The sequence below is a fragment of the Hyla sarda genome, chromosome 6, assembly GCF_029499605.1.
Source record: "Hyla sarda isolate aHylSar1 chromosome 6, aHylSar1.hap1, whole genome shotgun sequence".
NCBI lineage: Eukaryota > Metazoa > Chordata > Amphibia > Anura > Hylidae > Hyla > Hyla sarda.
Genome location: NC_079194.1, coordinates 186,027,755 through 186,050,209, shown reverse-complemented (window position 1 = coordinate 186,050,209; position 22,455 = coordinate 186,027,755). Strand labels below are relative to the sequence as shown.

The 22,455-nt window shown below is 44.3% G+C and overlaps 1 protein-coding gene across 1 annotated transcript in view; it reads right to left on the bottom strand.

Moving 5' to 3' along the window:
• Positions 1-3,227: 3,227 nt before the first annotated feature.
• Positions 3,228-22,455, bottom strand: part of CMTM4 (CKLF like MARVEL transmembrane domain containing 4) — a 40,851-nt gene continuing 21,623 nt past the window's right edge. The window contains exons 2-4 of the mRNA XM_056526099.1: positions 12,919-13,095; positions 7,751-7,849; positions 3,228-4,666 (exon numbers count right to left, since the gene is read on the bottom strand). Of these exons, the coding sequence (XP_056382074.1) occupies positions 4,493-4,666; positions 7,751-7,849; positions 12,919-13,095 (450 nt within the window). The 3' untranslated portion in view covers positions 3,228-4,492. The remainder of the gene's footprint in view (positions 4,667-7,750; positions 7,850-12,918; positions 13,096-22,455) is intronic.

Genomic DNA, 22,455 nt, shown 5'->3' with positions numbered 1-22,455 from the left:
TAAGTTGTATTAATTCAACTCGTTTTCTGCCTTCCCCCTCCAGAGTAGGCACCAAACCCGGTCCTAGAAATTATTACCAGGCTGAATGACGTGTAGCTCAGGATAATAATATACAAGGCTGAGTTTACACTTTCGCCTCCATTAGGCTGGTATATGGTTGTAAACCTTTACTTTTTCTTGTATGGAACTGCGGTTTGCTGCGCTACTCCATACAGTGGCATCCAATAATGAGTAGTAAATATATATATCTTTATATTTATTTTTTGCTGGCTTGTCCGCTGATCGTTGCGTCTATTAAACGGTGAAATCTGCTTGTGCGGCCAATAATCACTCTGTGTAAGAGTCTTTACATGGATTTTTTTTTTAGAAAATCTGCAGCATGCCTAGAATCTGTGGCATATTATAAAACATCCATTGTACTGTACTTTAAGTGCAGATTCTGTAACAAATTTGCAATGTGTTAATTCTACCTTGACCGGGGTTTGGGGAATACGTATAACATTCACAAAAATCTTTGACTGAGCTTTGACCAACAACAAAAAGGAGCCACTGTGCCCCAGAGAATGCCCACGTGCAGCCAGTTTGTTTTGGACCCTACATCTGGGTTTAAACCCACCGATCTGTCATCAATGCAATCATAAAGGGGTACTCCGCTGCTCAGTGTTTGGAACAAACTGTTCAGAACGCTGGAGCCGGCGCCAAGAGCTCTTGATGTCCTAGCCCCTCCCCCTCATGATGTCACGCCCCTCCCCCTCATGATGTCACACCCCACCCCTCAATGCAAGTCTATGGGAGGGGGAGTGCATTGAGGGGCGGGGTGTGACATGAGGGGGCGGGGCTATGACATCATGAGCTCCTGACACTGGCTCCAGCGTTCAGAACAATTAGTTCCAAATGCTGAGCAGCGGAGTACCCCTTTAAGTCTATATCTTGTATCTCAAGATAAGTGCAGGTTTAACCCATAAGTGCATGGAAGACTGAAAAATCACAAAGAATACAGAAATCCAATATGATCAGTGGGGAATGTACATACAGTATGAATGAGTGATTGGCTAGTAGGAATGAAGAGATTAAAAGAAAAAAAAAAAAGTATAAAACTAATATTGTAAAGTGTGAAAAATTAGTTCAGAATTTCCCATAATAATCCTCTAATATTATGTCTGCTGCCTACTTTTTTTTTTTTTTAAATCAACTGGTGCCAGAAAGTTAAACAGATCTGTCAATTACTTCTATTAAAAAATCTCAATCCTTCCAGCACTTAACAGTTGCTTTTAGACAATGGTCTCACAGGACAGATGGAGCCTATGCATCTCTGCAAAAACTGTCCTCTATTTTGTCATAGTAATAGAATCCTCTAGATACATAATATTGTAGTATACAGCAACTGATTTTCTGTATACAAAGGAAGTTATTTTGACCACAGTGCTCTCTGCTGACACCTCTGTCTATGTCAGGAGAGGTTTGCTATGGGGATTTTCTCCTGCTCTGGACAGTTCCTGACATGGACAAAGGAGTCAGCAGAGAGCACTGTGGTCAGACAGAAAATAAATCCAAAAAAGAGAATAAGAACTTCCTCCGTAATATACAGAAGCTGTTAAGTACTGGAACGATTAAATGGGCACCGTCACCAAACTTTTTTTTTTTTTTCCCATTAAAATAGTTTATTTTAATGTTGAAAACTGGCCACTAGGGGTCTCCCTCCTAGTTGCCGGCTGCAGGCTGGCGTGACGTCACTCATGAATTTGGACCGATGCCGGCCGGGTCAGACAGACAGACAGACAGGCGGGAGCGAGTGCTGAGAGCACATTGGCTCCCTGGCTTCACACGCCGGCCCCGCCTCCCGGCATTTACACGCCGTTGCTGCTGCTCTGCACTCGGGTATGGGTGGGGGCGGAGCGGGGTTCGGGGTAGCGCTGCGGCAACTATTGATTTCGGCGGGGGGTGGGGGTAGCGGGCTTCCGGGTAGCGCTGCGGCAACTATTGATTTCAACGGGGGGGGGGGGGGGGGTTCGGGTTAGCGCCGCGGCCCATCCAAAACTATTGATTTCAACAGAGGGGGGAGAGAGCGGGGTTCGGGGGTAGCGCCGGGGCGCTAACAAAGTTATTGTTTTCAACACAGGGTCCCTCCAGTTGTTTCACCACTACAACTCAGCCAGTAGATGTCAGGGCAAGCTGGGAGTTGTAGTGGTGAAACAGCTGGAGTCATCCTGTATAGTGAACTAAGGGCGGAAGGGTCGGCCCCAGCAGGCATCAGGGACATTGTGCCTGCTGGGGAAGTCTGCCTGGTAGTGAGCACACTACCAGGCACACAAAAAGCCATTTTTAATATAGTAAAAAAAAAAAAAAGAAAAAGTAAAGGCAGGGAGGGGGTAAGGGATAGATGGGCAATAGGCAGGGACAGAAAAAAAAATGGATGGTGGGAGATTTTTTAATAGAATTAATTTACAAATCTGTTTAACTTTCTGGCACCAGTTGATTTAAAAGTTTTTCACCGGAGTACCCCTTTAAGACGTCTTGCTTTTTGATCAGTGAGTAAACCAGTAATGGATAAGTCAAGATCACAGAGGTCTACTAGAAGTTAAGATATTAAAAAAATGTAAAAAATAAATAAAAATAAAACACCATGCTGTTGTTGAGTAGTAACTATCCATCAACTTCTATGGCTACAGGTCATGTGTATTTTTTAGTCCGTCACTAATCCCCATAGATCTGACTTCTTTAACCCATGATGGCTGGTGCCAAGGGAAGTATTATATGCTAAGAAATCAATGGATGGTGCGGCATGTAAATACATGATCATGATCTGGAAAGGGGAAGATTTTGTGAGCTTGGTAGTGGTGCGAACTGTATCTATATATTTACACAAAGATTTGATTTTCTTATCCAGAAAGTGATCTTTGCACAACTACAGTATAATAAAACTAAAAATAATAAATTACATTCTCCTTCATTAAACCAATTTGTCTATTAAAAGCGGACACTTCATCTCTCACAAACCATGGAGATTTTTGCTTTGGGGGCAGATTATTCTAATTTAAAGGGGTTTTCCAGGAAAAAAAACTTTTTTTTTTTATATATCAACTGTCTCCAGAAAGTTAAACAGATTTGTAAATTACTTCTATAAAAAAAAAATCTTAATCCTTTCAGTACTTATGAGCTTCTGGAGTTAAGGTTGTTCTTTTCTGTCTAAGTGCTCTCTGATGACACCTGTCTCGGGAACCGCCCGGTTTAGAAGAGGTTTGCTATGGGGATTTGCTTCTAAACTGGGCGGTTCCCGAGACATGTGTCGTCAGAGAGCACTTAGACAGAAAAGAACAACCTTAACTCCAGAAGCTCATAAGTACTGAAAATATTTTTTAATAGAAGTAATTTACAAATCTGTTTAACTTTCTGAAGCCAGTTGATAGATTACACACACACACATATATATATATATATATATAAGTTTTTTCCTGGATAACCCCTTTAACTGTGTTAAAATATTGCTTAAACAGCTGTAATTCTCAGTCCATAGTGTTATATATATTGCATATGTATAGCGGTATCATATTGCTATGATCCCTTGTGTGATGAGAATTACTATACTTACAGAAGAAAGTGTAAATCATATCCCCCATAATGTGATTATAAACACGTTAGAACATATATCTTGCTAGGCCTGTGCTTCCCAACCAGGGTGCCTCCAGCTGTTGCAAAACTACAACTCCCAGCATGTCCGGACAGCCTTCGGCTGTCCGGGCATGCTGGGAGTTGTAGTTTTGCAACAGCTGGAGGCACCCTGGTTGGGAAACACTTTGCTAGGCCATCAGAGGTAACAGACAGGCTGTAAGTCCTAACAATAAGGTTCCCAGAAGTCTTAAGGACACGGCTTACTCAATTGCTTGTATCTGTAACCTCTGATAACATGACATAGGAATAAGATTTATTTATTTATTTTATACAACTAATTGTAGTTTCCTTCAATCAACCCTTGAATCAGACTGATAATTTAAATTAACTTAAATATTTTTAAAAAAAAATTTAAAAAAAAACTTTCTACCATCCTAAGGTTTCAGATTTCTCCTCTGCCACATAACCCGACGCCCCTGATTTAGTCCAAAAGTTCTATTAATGATCAGCAGAAAAACCTAATTAAATAACAGGATTAAAAAGGGATCTAATTAAAAGATAAGGACAGAAAAATCTCATCTGTCAGAGGGAAGGAATAAGTAACATGCCGGGACCAGGATCACAGTCACTGGAGCTATGCCTGGTCCCAGTGGTTGGTCCATTATCCATATAAGAACAATCCCCGGCAGGATCTACAACATTCTCTTCTTAAAGTGACACCTGGGAATCTTAGCTGCCCACCTGCTCCTATAATCGCCAAGACCGGAATGTTGTCGTGAGATCCGGAATGTTCTGAAATGTCATCTTTGTTCCAAAAAACATTCCTTGGTAAAGTCCTGCCGCTGGGCACGAGAGAAGAAACCAACCACAAGGCCCCAACAGGTTAAGCATCCAAACGCTGAATCTCCGGACGGCAGTCTACGTCTCGTGACTCGCTACGTGCCCTCATGTAGTCGCTGGACTGACGCATGTTCTGGGATCTGCTACCAAATTTCCATTTTCTGAATGCCAAGTAGGTGTTCACAGAATAAGAGATAGTGGCTAAAAAGCCAAAAACCTATAAAAAAAATGTAAAAAATGAATAAATAAAAGAATGGGGGGGGGGGGGATTTAGTGAGAATGCCGATATCCTCATTTCTTGTACTGAACCAGTTGTTGGCCCCCAGTCTAAAAATACTTATTTTCTATCGGCAGGTTAAGTGTCTGGTTTTGGGGGACTGATCACTGGGACCCCCCGCAATCTCCTGCCGGTGCTTCAGGCTATCCTCCTGCATAAAGCTGTGTGGACCATGGCACGACATCCTCTCCATGCATCTCTATGGGAAAGCCAGAGATAGATGGACGCTTTATCTACGGATTTCCAATAGAGATGCATAGAGGGGGAGTGCCAGCCAGAAGATCGCAGGGGGTCCCAGTGGTCGGACACCCCGGGATCTGACACTTATCCCCCTATCTAGAGATGAGCGAACTTACAGTAAATTCGATTCGTCACAAACTTCTCAGCTCAGCGGTTGCTGACTTTTCCTGCATAAATTAGTTCAGCTTTCCGGTGCTCCGGTGGGCTGCAAAAGGTGGATACAGTCCTAGGAAAGAGTCTCCTAGGACTGTATCCACCTTTTCCAGCCCACCGGAGCACCTGAAGGCTGAACTAATTTATGCAGGAAAAGTCATCAACTGCCGAGCCGAGAAGTTCGTGACGAATCGAATTTACTAAGTTCGCTCATCTCTACCCCTATCCTGCTGATAAAAATAAGAAAAAATATTTTTATTTATTTATTTAAATTTTTTTAAGCCTGGTTAACTTCATAATTAGGGGTACTCCACTGGAAAACATTTATTTTTTTACATTTTATTTTTTAAATCAACTGTTACCAGAAAGTTAAACAGATTTGTAAATAACTTCTATTAAAAAGATCTTAATCCTTCCAGTACTTATCAGCTGCTGTTATGAACCACAGGAAGTTCATTTATTTATAAATTTCCTTTCTGCCTGACCACAGTGCTCTCTGCTGACTTCTCTGTCCATTTTGGGAACTGTCCAGAGTAGGAGAAAATCCCAATCGAAAACCTCTTCTGCTCTGGACAGTTCCTAAAATGGACAGAAGTGTCAGCAGAGAGCACTGTGGTCAGGCAGAAAGGAAATTCAAAAAGAAATTAACTTCCTGTGGATCATACGGCAGCTGATTAGTACTGGAATGATTAAGATTTTTTCAATAGAATTAATTTACAAATCTTACCGCTGGCTTCTGCACTTTCCTTCTCGTGTTGGAGGTTTCGACTTGCCGTGCGGAGGATTGGGTGAGCTGACATCCCTTGTATTCATACATGAACTAATTTACATCGGTTTAACTTTCTGGCACCAGTTGATTTAAAAAAAAAATAAAAATAATAATTGTTTTCCAGTAGAGTACCCCTTTAAGAGTTTATTCACATGTACAGTACCCTGAGCATATTTGATGTGCAGGATTTGAAGCACAGAATTTTCTGCTGCAGATTTTAATGTAATCTAAGTGACAGAACACAGCATCAAATCTGCAGCATCACATATTCCCAGGATACCGTACGTATGATTAGACCCTTAATAGATATTTCCATGGCTTTGTTAAACTTTGCAACAAATATGTTTATTTAATGCATCAAACATTTAAAAAGTGAAGCAGCTGTTCAATAGTTGTCTTTAAGGATCCAGCCCCCTATATAGATCTGGGCTTCCATGTTCACAAATAAACCTGCCTGAATTCTGTCTGTTTTCAAGCCCCGAATAGAATATGCAACAGTGGCCCCGTAAGGAGCTCGGAGGCCAATATGAACCTAGCCCGAGCTATATATTTGACTGAATTATTCCCCATCTACGCTATTTAATACGGCTTGCCACCAGCTATGTGGAAACCATTGGTCTAACGCAGTGTTTCCCAACCAGGGCGCCTCCAGGTGTTGCAAAACTACAACTCCCAGCATGCCCGGACAGCATTCCGATAATGCCCCGCCCCCCGCGCCACACCCTCCACCACTGCACCGTGACGCACCCCCCCCCCCCCACTGGCCAGAGACCACCACCGCCGCTGCCCCATTGCCTCCTCCATCCCCGGTTTTATAATTACCTGTTCCCGGGGGCCACTTCTGGCTCCTGCGCGTCCTGTGTTACGCTGTGCGCTGCGCAGTGTGACGTGCTCAACGCGATGTCACAGTCAGTGCGCACAGCGACAGCTCAGGAGGACGTGCAGGAGCCAGAAGAAGCGTGGACCCTGGGAACAGGTAATTATAAAACTGGGGATTGGGGAGGCAATGGGCCAGCGGCGGTGGCGGTCTCTGGCCGGTGCGATGGTGGCGGTCTCTGGCCGGTGTGGTGGTGGGGGGGTGCGGTGGTGAGGAGTCAGGACCCCAGGACAGGCAGGGGACCCCAGGACAGGCGGTGGTCTCTGGCACCGCAAAAGCCACAGCAATTCATTGATTTAAAGCACCTGCTTTAACTCAATGATCTGCAGCGGTGTCGTCGGGGGGGATAAATAACCGTTAACTTATACCGGAATATCTGTATAAGTTATCGGCTATCGGTCCTAACCTCCACAAAAGTATCGTATCGGCCCTAAAAAAACAATATCAGTCGATCCCTAGTCCAGGCATACTGGGAGTTGTAGTTTTGCAACATCTGGAGGCACCCTGGTTGGGAAACACTGGTCTAACGCATTGTTTCTCAACTAATTCGAAAACACTGGTCTAAAGAAATCATTTTAGCTGATTACCCGCACAGACACTAGGTGGCAGCAGTGACCACCGTTTACTGCTCATTAGAAGACATCTGTTGTACTGGATATGCTCTCAGCATCTGTTGCCAAGTAACAGAATACTTCCAGAGTGTGTTTAACTATTAATGTGCCATAGTCCTCAGTAATAAGTCCTCTTGCACTTCAATGGGTTGCCTGTTGCTGACAAATGTGACATCTTTATCATTAAAGACATTCCACTGTTCTACGACCATTATCATTTCCACAGATATGAAATACCCAGTGCTGGCGGGGGGCTGCTGTTGCACGTCATACCCATAGTGTCTTATAAATAAACAGATGGAGCACAGGAAGGGTTAATGCACATTCCTTTCTGTCTTTTTCACTGGAAAAACTTCAGAAAGCGATTTTCTTACCGCTGCAGAAATTTCCGCCCCAGATTTGTGGTTTAGTGATGCCAAAATTACAGAGGCAATGAAGAAAAACAGAGCACTCAGCCCAGTGTTCACCAAATCCTGAAAAAAAACACATAGGAGACAATGAAAGAATGCAATATATGTAACCAAGAAGTGCAGGACAGGGCTACAACATGTGGGCAAACGTGGCAGGGCAGGGCGCCAGAACGCTCTCATTTCATGCCGAAATTTATCCTCCCAGCCTCATGTCACAACCTAAATAAGAAAGTTGTAGATAAAAAGGTCAGGAGGGTGCACTGAAAACCTGACCGACATTCTACCCAAACAGCCATACAAATCAAAGGCCATGGAAGAAACTGATCAAAACCTGTGCAGTTACCCATAGCAACCAATCCAATCGCTTCTTTTTTTCAGAGGCTGTTTTAGGGTAGGGTCACACACAGCGCATGTGTATTTGATGCGGAGAAAAATCTGCCAGGAAGCGGGAAACACACAGTGTATGCGCTTTCAGAGGTTACACAGGGGTATCCCCACCAGGCCAGTCATAAAAAGACACGTGGCCCACCTCCAAACCTTATTGCGTACACAGGGCTGCGGCAGGGAAATCCCTTTGTGTCTGCCCACAGCATATATGCCTAATATCTCCCGCTGCCCGGCAGATTTCTCGCAGCGTCAAATACGCTATGTGTGACCCTACCCTAGAAAATAAAGGCAGCAATTGGATTGGTTGCTATGGGCAACTGCTCTATTCTTTCTCTCCACAGGTTTTTATACATCTCCCCCATATGCTCATATGGGGTTTGAGCAATCTCTAAGCAGTGCCAAAGGGATTGAGCTCTAGAGAGTTGGGTTATTCCAGAAAAGAGGTGTGATCCAAGAACAGAGACGACCAATGTGATATTAGGCTGTAGATACACGGAAGATTACTCTGGTGGGAGCTTGTATCCTGCAGGATTTCCGAAACATTTGTGCTGTATTAAGAATTCACATCTCTTTGGCCCTATTATTTTTTTTATTATAATCAACTGGCTCCAGAAAGTTAAACAGATTTGTACATTACTTCTATTAAAAAATCTTAATCCTTCCAATAATTATCAGCTGCTGAAGTCGAGTTGTTCTTTTCTGTCTGGCAACAGTGCTCTCTGCTGACATCTCTGCTTGTCTCGGGAACTGCACAGAGTAGAAGAGGTTTGCTATGGGGATTTGCTTATACTATGGACAGTTCCCAAGACAGGTGTCATCAGAGAGCACTTAGACAGAAAAGAACAACTCAACTTCAGCAGCTCATAAGTACTGAAAGAATTAAGATTTTTTTGATAGAAGTAATTTACAAATCTGTTTAACTTTCTGGAGCCAGTTGATCATATAAAGTTTTTTCCCAGATAACCCCCTTTAAACTGCATAAGTGATTCCAGACTGAAAATCTGACCAACCTTCTAAGGGTGGGTTCACACTAGGTTTTCACTGTCCGGGTCCGGCTGGGATACGGGAGCGCCCGTTTTTCTCTCCCCCCAACCAGCTCTGGCACCCGTACAGTGAAAACGTAGTGTGAACCCACCCTAACCTAGGGGCTATTCACACCAGCACTGAGAATGTTAGAGAAATCTCTGTAAAGAGATCATAGCCCTTTGGCATTGCTCAGAGTCCTACTAATCTGTAAATAAAGAAGGATCATAGATCAAACTCTACCAATCTGATCGAATGCAAGTCTTGAATCCGGCCTCATTTCTCAAACGATAGGTCTCTACTAAGAGCTTAGTCCCCTTTGGCCCTGAGACATTTGCAGCAGTAATGTCAATGGCCTTTTGAAAATCTGAAGACCATTCTAACCAATATAAAGGGATCTACGGCATTAAATATCAGTATTAGCTTCTATGACGTTATATGTGGGTGGTAGCAAGTGGACAGAATTTTAGGAATGTAGATGGAATAATAGGTGTTGCTGCCATGGACTCCCACTCTGGTGCCTGTCTTCCAACATATGTAGCTATCTAGCCTTTGTTGCGTTGGGCAAATCCTACTGGGCATTGATAACCCCATTGCCTCCAAGAGGGAGGACATCTCTAAAATATGGCTCTGCTACAGCATGCTGCTTGTAGAACACAACCGTGAAAAACCTATTGCACAACCCAATCTTTTTCACACGTCATTAAACGCTGTGCGCTGCCACTTGCTGTGAGCTCCTGGGTTAAGTTATCTCCAGGAGGGGCCCCAACAGGAAGCAGACACATGCCTTCCATTATATTCATTAACAGGCTGTGACAATAAATCCCACAGAGCCCATCACAGCCCCAGTTTATGAGGAGCACAAGCAAATGCAATGACAAGCATTAGCTCATCCATATAAGAATGTTACACCAAAGGAGGAGGGGGCAGAAATGAAGAAAGGAAAGCAAAGTGCTGAGTACAGAGAACCCCCCCGTCCCCCTTGATACCATGCGGTTTCACAGGCGACAAAAATATTACACAGATGCCTAAGTGCAGGCCTGAGAATGCTGCCCACATCACAAGCGCCGGCCACGTTGTGTTCAGCAGACAATACCAATAGAAGACAAGTCAGCAGAAATCCCGAGACAGCCGGCCCTGCTCCTCAACCCTCAGAACCCAATGAGACTTCCTGCTCAACATCTGGGCTCGCAGCACAGAGGGATTTAGGATGGAGCTCTGTGTAAACAAACTATTTCGGCAAATATGTTAATGAGCTGTACAAAGTTTATTGAGGACAGCATAGAGTGACTTTCTATAACATATTAGTGGCCTTTTTGCCCATTGCTAACATTGAGGCTTTATGTCTCTACAGCAGCTAAACTGACTCAGAGACCACAGGCAATGGGATCCTAACCCTATTTTGGGATCCTAACTCTATTAATAAGAGGATAACAAGTGAAGAGTCCTTATTCCCGTGGGTTTCCAAAGATCAGGGTTAAGGGGGGGAAAAAAAGGGACGAGAGATAAAGCAGCCGGGTTTTCCATTCTACATATGGAAGTGGACAAGCTCCCATCTATTGACTAGTCTGTGAGATGATAGGAAACCCAATAGATGCCTTCTGGGACATATGGAAGATCTAATACCATGTTCCAATACCATAAGCAGGCATTTTTCTTCTTTCTCCTGTGTCAAAACAGAAGCGGGAAGTGCAGAACATTGAGGACTGGGGATTAGGGAGGTAAGAAATGCTTGCTTTATATTATCATTTTCACCCTTATTTACTCTAACTAGAGCAAATTATCCTGCTGGACAGACCCTTTAACATGCTGCCACCTGGAGAAGGGGAAGAAGAATTCATCCATGTAACCCTTACATCTCTGCCATTAAAAGGGCCAAATGGTGATCAGGAAGGTGAAAAGGCTTTTGACTAACTATTTGACAAGTATTTTCTGTTTCCACAACATGTAAAACCATATACCTTTACACGTCTTGTTAACATTTGTTAATCTGTCCCATTACTAGTGCAGTACTGGACTATCCCAAGTATGAATCTATTGGCCAAACTACCCTGAATGTCAAAACGTTAAAGGGAAACTCCAGGATAAATGACTTACTTTCCAGCAGTAATATACACTGCTCAAAAAAAATAAAGGGAACACTAAGTTCACACATCCTAGATCTGAATTAATGAACTAATCATATTAAATACTTTCATCTTTACATAGTTGAATGTGCTGACAGCAAAATCACACAAAAATTATTAATGGAAATAAAATGTATCAACCCATGGAGGTCTGGATATGGAGTCACACTCAAAATCAAAGTGGAAATCCACACTACAGGCTGATCCAACTTTGATGTAATGTCCTTAAAATAAGTCAAAATGAGGCTCAGTAGTGTGTGTGGCCTCCACATGCCCGTATGACCTCCCTACAATGCCTGTGCATACTCCTGATGAGGTGGCAGATGGTCTCCTGAGGGATGTCCTCCCAGACCTGGACTAAAGCATCCGCCGACTCCTGGCAAGCACATGGAGGGCTGTGTGGCTCCCTCAAAGAAATGCCACCCCACACCATTGCTGACCCACCACCAAACTGGTCATGCTGGAGGATGTTGCAGGCAGCAGAACATTCTCTACGGCGTCTCCATCCTCTGTCACTTGTGCTCAGTGTGAACCTGTTTCATCTGTGTAGAGAACAGTGCACCAGTGGCGAATTTGCCAATCTTGGTGTTCTCTGACAAATGTCAAACATCCTGCACGGTGTTGGGCTGGAAGCCCAACCTCCACCTGTGAACATCGTGCCCTCATGCCACCCTCATGGAGTCTGTTTCTGACTGTTTGAGTGGACACATGCACATTTGGGACCTGCTGGAGGTCATTTTGGAGGGCTCTGGCAGGGCTCCTCCTGCTCCTCCTTGCACAAAGGCAGAGGTAGCAGTCCTGATGCTGGGTTGTTTCCCTCCTTCTGCCTCCTCCATGTCTCCTGATGTACTGGCCTGTCTCCTGGTAGCGCCTCCATGCTCTGGACACTACGCTGACAGACACAGCAAACCTTCTTGCCACAGCTGGAGTGAAAGCACCGCCAGCATTACAAAAAAAGTGACCAAAACATCAGCCAGGAAACATAGGAACTGATAAGTGGTCTGTGGTCACCACCTGCAGAACCACTCCTTTATTTAGGGGGGGGGGGGTGTCTTGATAATTGCCTATAATTTCCACATGTTGTCTGTTCCATTTGCACAACAGCATATGAAATTGATTGTCCATCAGTGTAGCTTCCTGAGTGGACAGTGTGATTTCACAGAAGTGTGATTGACTTGGAGTTACATTGTGTTATTTAAGTGTTCTCTTTATTTTTTTGAGCAGTGTAATAGTTATATATCATGATGATTCTTCTCTTACTGGGCGGCTTTATTTCCACAATGCCAAGCTGGTCAGGTCCCTCGGCTTCATGTGACTGTCTGATTCCCACAAAGTCTACTGAGAGTCCTATAATGCTGACATTGAGCGTCTCATAGAGGACGTGCCTGCCAGTTCTCAGTGCCTGTGGGCAGCAGCAGAACATAACAGCGTTGTACTGTAGCTGTTTAACAATATCATGTTCCTGCCAAAGAGGTATAAGCATTTTTTCCCCCAGAGTAGTACTTTAAGGTCACAACTGCATTCACTAGAGAGTATGAGGGACAATAGAAATCTACCATAGAAGTCATGAATGAGGACAGCTTTCCAAGTACTTACCGTCAGGATCCAGTTGATGTGAGGGACACGTTCATGCAAAGACAAGCTGAACATGAGCAGCAGAACACCAGTCACCACAAAGGCGCTGCAGCTGACAAACTCGAAGAAGTACAGGCCTTCACATGGGGAGCACTCCATGATAGTCTCAATGCAGATGAAAGAGAGGAGAGCCAGGACCTGAAAGGGCAGAAAAAAAAAATAACTTCTACACATAGGATTTGTGTGCATACAAAGACAAATGGTAGGGACTATAAACCAAAAAACACAAAATAGAACAATATGGAAAATAAATACATGGCAGGTGGTGGTTTATCATGATGGAGGCAGTGAACTGGGAGGGTTAAAAAATTTTTTTTTTTATCAAGATCATGACAGGTACTCTTTAAAATCCAGCTGCAGTTTTTCCTTTGCGATAAATATGCAATTTTGGGGATTTTGGACTTCCCCCAATGAAGTCAATGGAAGGAAATCCATACAAAATCCCTTTCCTAAGATACTGAGGTTAGGAATGTATCACATATCCTAAAAACTTTTAATGTCCCAAATGCATTATCTTGCACTTCTCCACATAAAATTTTAGTTGCCATTTGGCAGATCCCTCCAGTAACATGAACCCTGTTACAAACCTTTGTGTCATCAGCAAAAAGAACAATACCTAACCATCAAGACCTTCTTCACCATCACTGACAAAGATATTAAACCGATTGGGTCCCAGTACAGATCCCTGAGGTACCCCACTGGTAACAAGACCTTGCTCTAAATTTACTCCAACTACAACCCTCTTGTCTGTCCCTCAGCCAATGCCTAATCCATTCAACAATATGGGAGTCCAAGCTCAGTGACTGCAGTTTATTGATAAGTCTTTTATGCCGGACAGTATCAAAAGCCTTACTAAAATCTAGCTAAGGCTGCATTCACACCACGATTGCAGCCTACGGTTGCTGGATCTGGCTGGGGGAGGGGAAAACCGGGCGTTCCCGTACCCCAGCTGGAACGGGGCTGAAATCCATTCACTTTAATGAGCTGACAAACAGTGACTCTGGAAGCCTCATTTCTGCTCCGTATCCGGTTTTGTGACCGGACCTAAAACCGTAGTATACTACGGTTTTAGGTCCGTTCACAAAACCGGATACGGGGCTGAAATTAGCCGAACAAAGTCACTGATTGACTCCGGTCAGCTCATTAAAGTGAATAGATTTCAGCCGCGGTCCAGCTGGGGTACGGGAGCGCCCGGTTTTCCCCTCCCCCAGCGGGATCCAGCAACCGTAGGCTGCAATCGTGGTGTGAATGCAGCCTTAGCGTTGTCTCCTGTACCTCCTTGATCTATCATTTTAGTCTCCCAATCAAAAGAATATATAAAATTAGTTTGATCTCATGATCTCCCTGAAGTAAACCCATGTTGTTTCTCATCTTGCAATGCAGATGTTCCACAATCTATTCTTTAGTACGTTTTCCATTATTTCTCCACTATTGATGTCAGGCTTACTGGCCTACAGTTGCCAGATTCCTCCCTACTACCTTCTTTGTGAATGGGAACAACATTTTCTAGTTTCCAATCTACTGGGAGGACTCATTTTAGCAGGGATTAAATAAACATGTTACTTGTTTTGCTAGTATACCTCTCAGACTTTGCAAGTTTATCCATTTAGCAATTACAGTTAGAGATGAGCGGACTTACAGTAATTCGATTCGTCATGAACTTCTTTCAGGTGCCCCGGTAGGCTGGAAAAGGTGGATACAGTCCTAGGAGACTCAAGAGAGTCTCCTAGGACTGTATCCACCTTTTCCAGGCCACCGGAGCACCTGAAAGCTGAATAATTTATGCAGGATAAAGGCAGCAACTGCCGAGCCGAGAAGTTTGTGACGAATCGAATTACTGTAAATTCGCTCATCTCTTATTACAGTGTAAAAAAAAAAACATTTCAAAACACACACACACACACACACACACACACACAGGTTAACATTAGCTTTTCAGAAGGACATATTGCATATGGCCAACCACAACACAACCGCATCCTATGTTTTTTGGCTTTCCCAACAAACTATTTCTATATGACGTCCACGACATAACTGACCACATAACTGACAAAAACAGCTGACATTTTTCACCGCAGATCACCATTTTATCAGTGTATACAGGTTTTTCATATGACTATGACAAGCGATTCTTAAGATTTGCAGTCAGCATTCTATCCCTTCTTTCCCACTTTATTGCAATAGAAGGAATAAATACAGCACTAGAAATCTTTACAGGAAAAAGTGAAAACTTGTTTCACACTCCTTATAAATAATATATGGTCTGCCTTTCAGAAAGACTTCCCGAAGGAGTCTCCATCACAAAGAATTAAGGTTCCCTGATGAAGGAAGCAAGAAGTCATTATTTCCCCTTTTCGAGTGTCAGAAAGGATAAATCACAGCGCAGAGCGACCGGCCTCCCGCCTGCCATCAACAGACATGTCTGCTTAACTGGGAGCCCTCCAAAGTGTGATCCAGCAAGACATACCGTATTTTTCGTCCTATAGGACGCACCGGCGTATAAGACGCACCCAATTTTTAGGGGCTAAATCTTAAAAAAATAAAGATTTTGAACCCAATAGTGGTCTTCAACCTGCAGACCTCCAGATGTTGCAAAACTACAACTCCCAGCATGCCCAGACTGAAGACCACTGCAGGAGGAGGTAATACTCACGTGTCCCTGCCGCTCCGGACCCGTCACCGCTGCCCTGGATGTCGCTCCATCGCTGTCACCGTGTCCCCGTCGCTCTGGAACGTCTCTGCTGCCGGCCGGGTATCCTCGCTCTTCCTCGCCGCCATCACGTCGTTACGCACGCCGACGCACGTACGCGACGACGAGGAAGGAGAGCGCCGGCCATACAGGGGATCCCTGAACAGAGAAGACACCGAGGAGGCAGGTAAGGTCCCTCCCGGTGTCCTGTAAGCACTAACCCGGCTATTCAGTCGGGCTGTTCGGGACCGCCGCGGTGAAATCATGGCGGTCCCGAACAGCCCGACTGAACAGCCGGGTTAGTGTCACTTTCGCTTCAGACGCGGCGGTCAGCTTTGATCGCCGCATCTGAAGGGTTAATACAGAGCATCACCGCGATCAGTGATGTCCTGTATTAGCCGCGGGTCCCGGCCGTTGATGGCCGCAGGGACCGCCGCGATAGGGGTGTATTCGCCGTATAAGACGCACCGACTTTTTCCCCCCAGTTTTGGTGTTGAGGTGTTGAGTCCCATGGAGTATGATGGGAAATAGTGCTAACATTTACCATAGAAGAGCACTGGTCCCCAGCTGTGCCAAAAATACAACTAGGAGAGCTGGAGAGTCATAGGTTGCGGACCACTGGGGTAGAGAAGCATTCATATCTGACCTGGAACAGGGAATAATTGTGTTTCCTTCGAGATATAAGTATATTAGGGCAACTGAGTACGTATTACAACAGTGTTTCCCAACCAGAGTGCCTCCAGCAAAACTACAATTCCCAGCATGCCCGGACAGTCTGTTAGTAATGAACTCAGGATACTATACGTGTGAATAGACCCTTAATGTTATGACTAATCTGGCAAATTACCTGAATCTGTAATCACCACCCAGTGCACTAGACCCAGGAGAGGCAGGATACACCAGAGAGCGGTTCTCAAAGAAACTATCCTGGAGGTTCTGAGAAGATAAGAACAGGTTTCCATCCTCCTGAGAGAACGGATAGACCATACACTAAGAAACATCCAGAGGGGTCAGAAAGCTAAGTAGATGTATAACCAATGTCCTCTACATGCATGGATTATGTCTGCATATAAAAGGGATTCTGGGTCCTGGAGGGACTTCTCAACCCTATTGAGAAATACTTTGTTTGTTTTTATGGATGAATCGGGGCATTTCCATGTTTCTCTGATACAGAGGAATATCCAGCTACACAAGACACACAGCCAGAACCAATAGGATTGGGCAGTGAGAATTATTTTTTTTTTTAAAGGGCTACTCCACTGCCCCAGCATTCAAAAACATTTTGTTCCGAACGCTGGGTGTGGGCTGCGGGGGTCGTGATGTTACAGCGCCCCTCGTGACGTCACGACCTCTCAATGCAAGACTATGGGAGATGTGGCAAGAAGGTTTGCTGTGTCTGTCAGCGTAGTGTCCAGAGCATAGAGGCGTTACCAGGAGACAGGCCAGTACATCAGGAGACGTGTAGGAGGGCAACAAAACCGCAGCAGGACCGCTACCTCCGCCTTTGTGCAAGGAGGAGCAGAAGGAGCACTGCCAGAGCCCTCCAAAATGACCTCCAGCAGGCCACAAATGTGCATGTGTCCAAACCGTCAGAAACAGACTCCATGAGGGTGGCATGAGGGCCAACATCCACAGGTGGGGGTTGTGCTTACAGCCCAACACCGTGCAGGACGTTTGGCATTTGCCAGAAAACACCAAGATTGGCAAATTCGCCACTGGCGCCCTGTGCTCTTCACAAAGGAAAGCAGGTTCACACTGAGCACATGTGACAGAGTCTGGAGATCCCGTAGAGAACGTTCTGCTGCCTGCAACATCCTCCAGCATGACCGGTTTGGTGGTGGGTCAGTAATGGTGTGGGGTGGCATTTCTTTGGGGGGCCACACAGCCCTCCATGTGCTTGCTAGAGGTAGCCTGACTGCCATCATGTGAGATCCTCAGACCCCTAGTGAGACCATATGCTGGTGCGGTTGAACCTGGGTTCCTCCTAATGCAAGACTAATACTAGACCTCATGTGGCTGGAGTGTGTCAGCAGTTCCTGCAAGAGGAAGGTATTGATGCTATGGACTGGCCCGTCTGTTCCCCAGACCTGAATCAGATTGAGCACATCTGGGACATCATGTCTCGCTCCATCCACCAACGCCACATTGCACCACAGACTGTCCAGGAGTTGGCGGATGCTTTAGTCCAGGTCTGGGAGGACATCCCTCAGGAGACCATCTGCCACCTCATCAGGAGCATGCCCAGGCATTGTAGGGAGGTCATACGGGCACGTGGAGGCCACACACACTACTGAGCCTCATTCTGACTTGTTTTAAGGACATTACATCAGCCTGGATCAGCCTGTAGTGTGGTTTTCAACTTTGATTTTGAGTGTGACTCCATATCCAGACCTCCATGGGTTGATAAATTTGATTTCCATTGATAATTTTTGTGTAAAGACAAAAGTATTTCATACGATAAGTTCATTAATTCCGATCTAGGATGAGTTATCTTAGTGTTCCCTGTATTTTTTTGGAGCAGTGTATATCTGCTTGCCTTGGTTGGCCGTTTTTGCTCGTGCACATCAGTGAGCTATTTTGTGCCAACGTGCAACAATCATGTCACTAATGTGAACACATTCAGATAGGAGCAAAGTACATTCACTAGACACAAATCTACTGGGAAAGTCGAAAACACCAAGGCCACACACCGTTTTCACAATTCTGTGGAGAGTTAGGGGTATGCACAATTTCGTTGAAAAACTGATGGAAACACTTGATAAATCTGATGGGGAGAAGAGTTTATATTTTCCATACTTAAAATAACGTTTTGATACATTGTAGACATTTATATGTCTGAGCAGATTTATTTCTTCATGGTTGGAACTTTGTCTACGCAGGGAATGTGTATCAAGAAAACAAAGAGGTAAATGATGAAATTCTGTCTGCTTGCAGCAACTAATAGAAATAATTTTTCTTCTAGTAAGATCTGGTTGACCCATATGAATCCCTCATATCATTAAGGTCACACAATCATATAAGCAAAAAATAATATAATATAAAGATATAATTTCACTAGTATGGTTAGATTATGTTTCAGATATTACCTGGTTTGCTGACAAGGGATGGATTATGAGCCTGCTCTCTTTTCACGGGCGTTCACTAATCCATAGAAGTCCCATACGTAGTGCACCTTAGGCCATCTACAACAACAGCATATCTGCTTGGGGTGTTGGCTGTATTATCTACACACATCAAATAGGTCCCATCATCTGAAGCTCATATTCCATACACCCTGCACAGGGTAGTGACTTAACCTAGTGCCTTGGCACCCGATCCTCTGCCAGGCTTGGAGCAGGCATCTACAATGCTTGTCATATTGGACACCCTTTTTTTCTATTTTCAAGCCCCAGAAACAAGATCCGTAGCAAGAGTTTCCTACCTAGTCTGTTGTCTTTTCAGATGTGGAAGGTTAAATAAGGAGCCTCATTTGATGCCAATGTAAACTCATCTGAGGTGCTGAAATACAGTGGATTTGGATTCATAACACTGAAGAGGTTTTAGTAAGGGGAGAGGGAAAAAATAAAAAAAATAAAAAAGAAGCTCCAGCTCCAAAATATACAAAGGATTCTTCCAGAATGACTCCCCAAACTCAAAAAGGAATTCTCTAGCTTGGGGAATTATTATTCTATATTTTTTGTTCATTTTAAATAGGGCTGCATGAGATTAGGTCTGCCTTGTGTTTCCACAAATAGCCCCCGTTTCCCATAGTTGTATCTGGTATTGTGGCTAAAGGGCCGTTCGAATGATTTTTGCCAAGCTAAAACACCAGATTGGTTTATGGAGGAAAAAAAAAGCCGGCCACCTAATACGCTATAGACTCTTTAAAAAGGACCTGTGGCCAGCCGGCAAAAGATGAGATCCCATTATCATAAAATGGCTTAGAATGTCCTTGCACACACCTTTTTACAGTTTTTTTTTTATACGCCCTCCCGTTCCTGACATATGAAGGTTTATCGTTTGACAATTCAGGGAATCAGTCAGATAGGCGTGAACTTTGTTTAAATTAATGGGAGTGGCTAGGAGGTAATGGGTGGGAATATGATAACAGAAGAAACTGGCTCCCCTCCTTCATTGCGGTGCATGGACTCACACCAAGCCCGATGCCTCAGATATACATGCAATCTGTCCAGCCCTACGTGTTCAAAACAGCTTTGTTCCCAAGATAAGTGACTGCACAACACACCCTAATGATCCAAAACTCAGAACGACTTCATGCACTGAGATATTTTAACTGGTGAGCATAGAAGAGTTTACAAAGGTAGGTTGGTAGACAGGGAAGTGTATCGGTCCTGGTTTGGGTGTCATGGTCCCACTGCAATAAGCATCTGTATGAAATTCATGACATTAAAGTCAAAGACCAACATATAACAATAGTAAAATGTAAATATAAACAATTTCCATGCATAATACATAAAAAAATGCTAATTACTGATAATGGCAACATGTAATCTTTGGGGCAGAAATCTTTAGCTACATAGTGATATAACGCATAGCTAATCTTGTCAAGATTGTTATGTGCCAATGTTTAAATTCTAACATATACAGTACAGACCAAAAGTTTGGACACACTTTCTCATTCAGAGTTTTCTTTATTTTCATGACTATGAAAATTGTAGATACACATTGAAGGCATCAAAACTATGAATTAACACATGTGGAATTCTAGACATAAAAAAAAGTGTGAAAATATGTCATATTCTAGGTTCTAGACACCTTTTGCTTTGATTACTGCTTTGCACACTCTTGGCATTCTCTTGATGAGCTTCAAGAGGTAGTCACCTGAAATGGTCTTCCAACAGTCTTGAAGGAGTTCCCAGAGATGCTTAGCACTTGTTGGCCCCTTTTGCCTTCACTCTGCAGTCCAGCTCACCCCAAACCATCTCGACTGGGTTCAGGTCTGGTGACTGTGGAGGCCAGGTCATCTGGCGCAGCACCCCATCACCCTCCTCCTTGGTCAAATAGCCCTTACACAGCCTGGAGGTGTGTTTGGGGTCATTGTCCTGTTGAAAAATAAATGATGGTCCAACTAAACGCAAACCGGATGGAATAGCATGCCGCTGCAAGATGCTGTGGTAGCCATGCTGGTTCAGTATGCCTTCAATTTTGAATAAATCCCCAACAGTGTCACCAGCAAAGCCCCCCCACCATCACACCTCCTCCTCCACACCAGCACACCTGTGAAGTGAAAACCATTTCAGGTGACTACCTCTTGAAGCTCATCAAGAGAATGCCAAGAGTGTGCAAAGCAGTAATCAAAGCAAAAGGTGGCTACTTTGTAGAACCTAGAATATGAAATATTTTCAGTTGTTTCACACTTTTTTGTTATGTATATAATTCCCCATGTGTTAATATATAGTTTTGATGCCTTCAATGTGAATCTACAATTTTCATAAATAAAATAACTCTGAATGAGAAGGGGTGTCCAAACTTTTGGTCTGTACTGTATATTATGTGCATAAAACTTCACTTGATATCACGTATCACATAGAAATAGAAAAAAAAAATGCTTGTTGCAGTGTGAACAGGAAACCCAAACAAGGACAGATCTAGAGATGAGCGAAGTTACAGTGATTCGATTCGTCATGAACCTCGCGGTTCAGCAGTTGCTGACTTTAGCCTGCATAAATGAGTTCAGCTCTCAGGTGCTCCGGTGGGCTGGAAAAGGTGGATACAGTCCTAGGAGAGAAGTTCATGACGAATCACGAATGACACTGTAACTTCGCTCATCTCTAGACAGATCCAACTCCCTGCGTTCAAACTTATGTTGTAATCTTAACTCTTCGTATACTTTTCTATGCTCTCCAGTTAAAATGCTTAATTCATGGCACTTGGGTAAGGGGTACTTAAAATGTGGAGAACAGGGGTTGTGTATCTTTTGCAAAAGAAGAAATGCGCATGAAACGAGTAAAGTAGTTCTGCATTTTGGATCATTAAAAGGCTACTCCGCCCCTAGATGTCTTATCCCCTATCCAAAAGGATAGGGTAGGGGTCAGCAACCCCTGGCACGTGTGCCACTCATGGCAAGCAGGTTGCTTTTGAGTGGCACGCGGGGCCCGGGCAAGCGCTCTCTCTGCTAATGGGGATCCAGGACATTTGTCCCAGATCCCCAGGAGAGTGAGCGCTGCTTTAAGCCGTGTACACACACACAGCTTAAACCTCTTCTCAGTGTGAGCTGCTTGACCTCTGCCAACATGCAGCTCAGGCTCCAATGTAACTCATCGGCGCCTGCACTGTAGCGGGAGAAGAACGCAGCCAGCTTGTGCTGCAGAGGAGATCCCTGCATGGGAAATAGGGGAGTAAAAGTTTGTATTTTTCATTCATCCTGGCATCAGCAGAGCAGGAAAGGTGACGGGGGGTGCAAGTGATGATAATGATGCTGATGGGGGGGGGGGGTGCAAGTGATAAGTGATGATGATGACGGGGGCGGAAGTGCAAGTGATGATGATGAAGGGGGGGACTGCAAGTGATGATAAGGATGATGGGGGGGTAGTCCAAGAGATGATAAGGATGATGGGGGGGTAGTGCAAGTGATAAGGATGATGGGGGGGTAGTGCAAGTGATAAGGATGATGGGGGGTAGTGCAAGTGATAAGGATGATGGGGGGGTAGTGCAAGTGATGATAAGGATGATGGGGGGGGGGGGTAGTGCAAGTGATGATAAGGATGATGGGGGGTAGTGCAAGTGATGATAAGAATGATGGGGGGTAGTGCAAGTGATGATAAGAATGATGGGGGGTAGTGCAAGTGATGATAAGAATGATGGGGGGG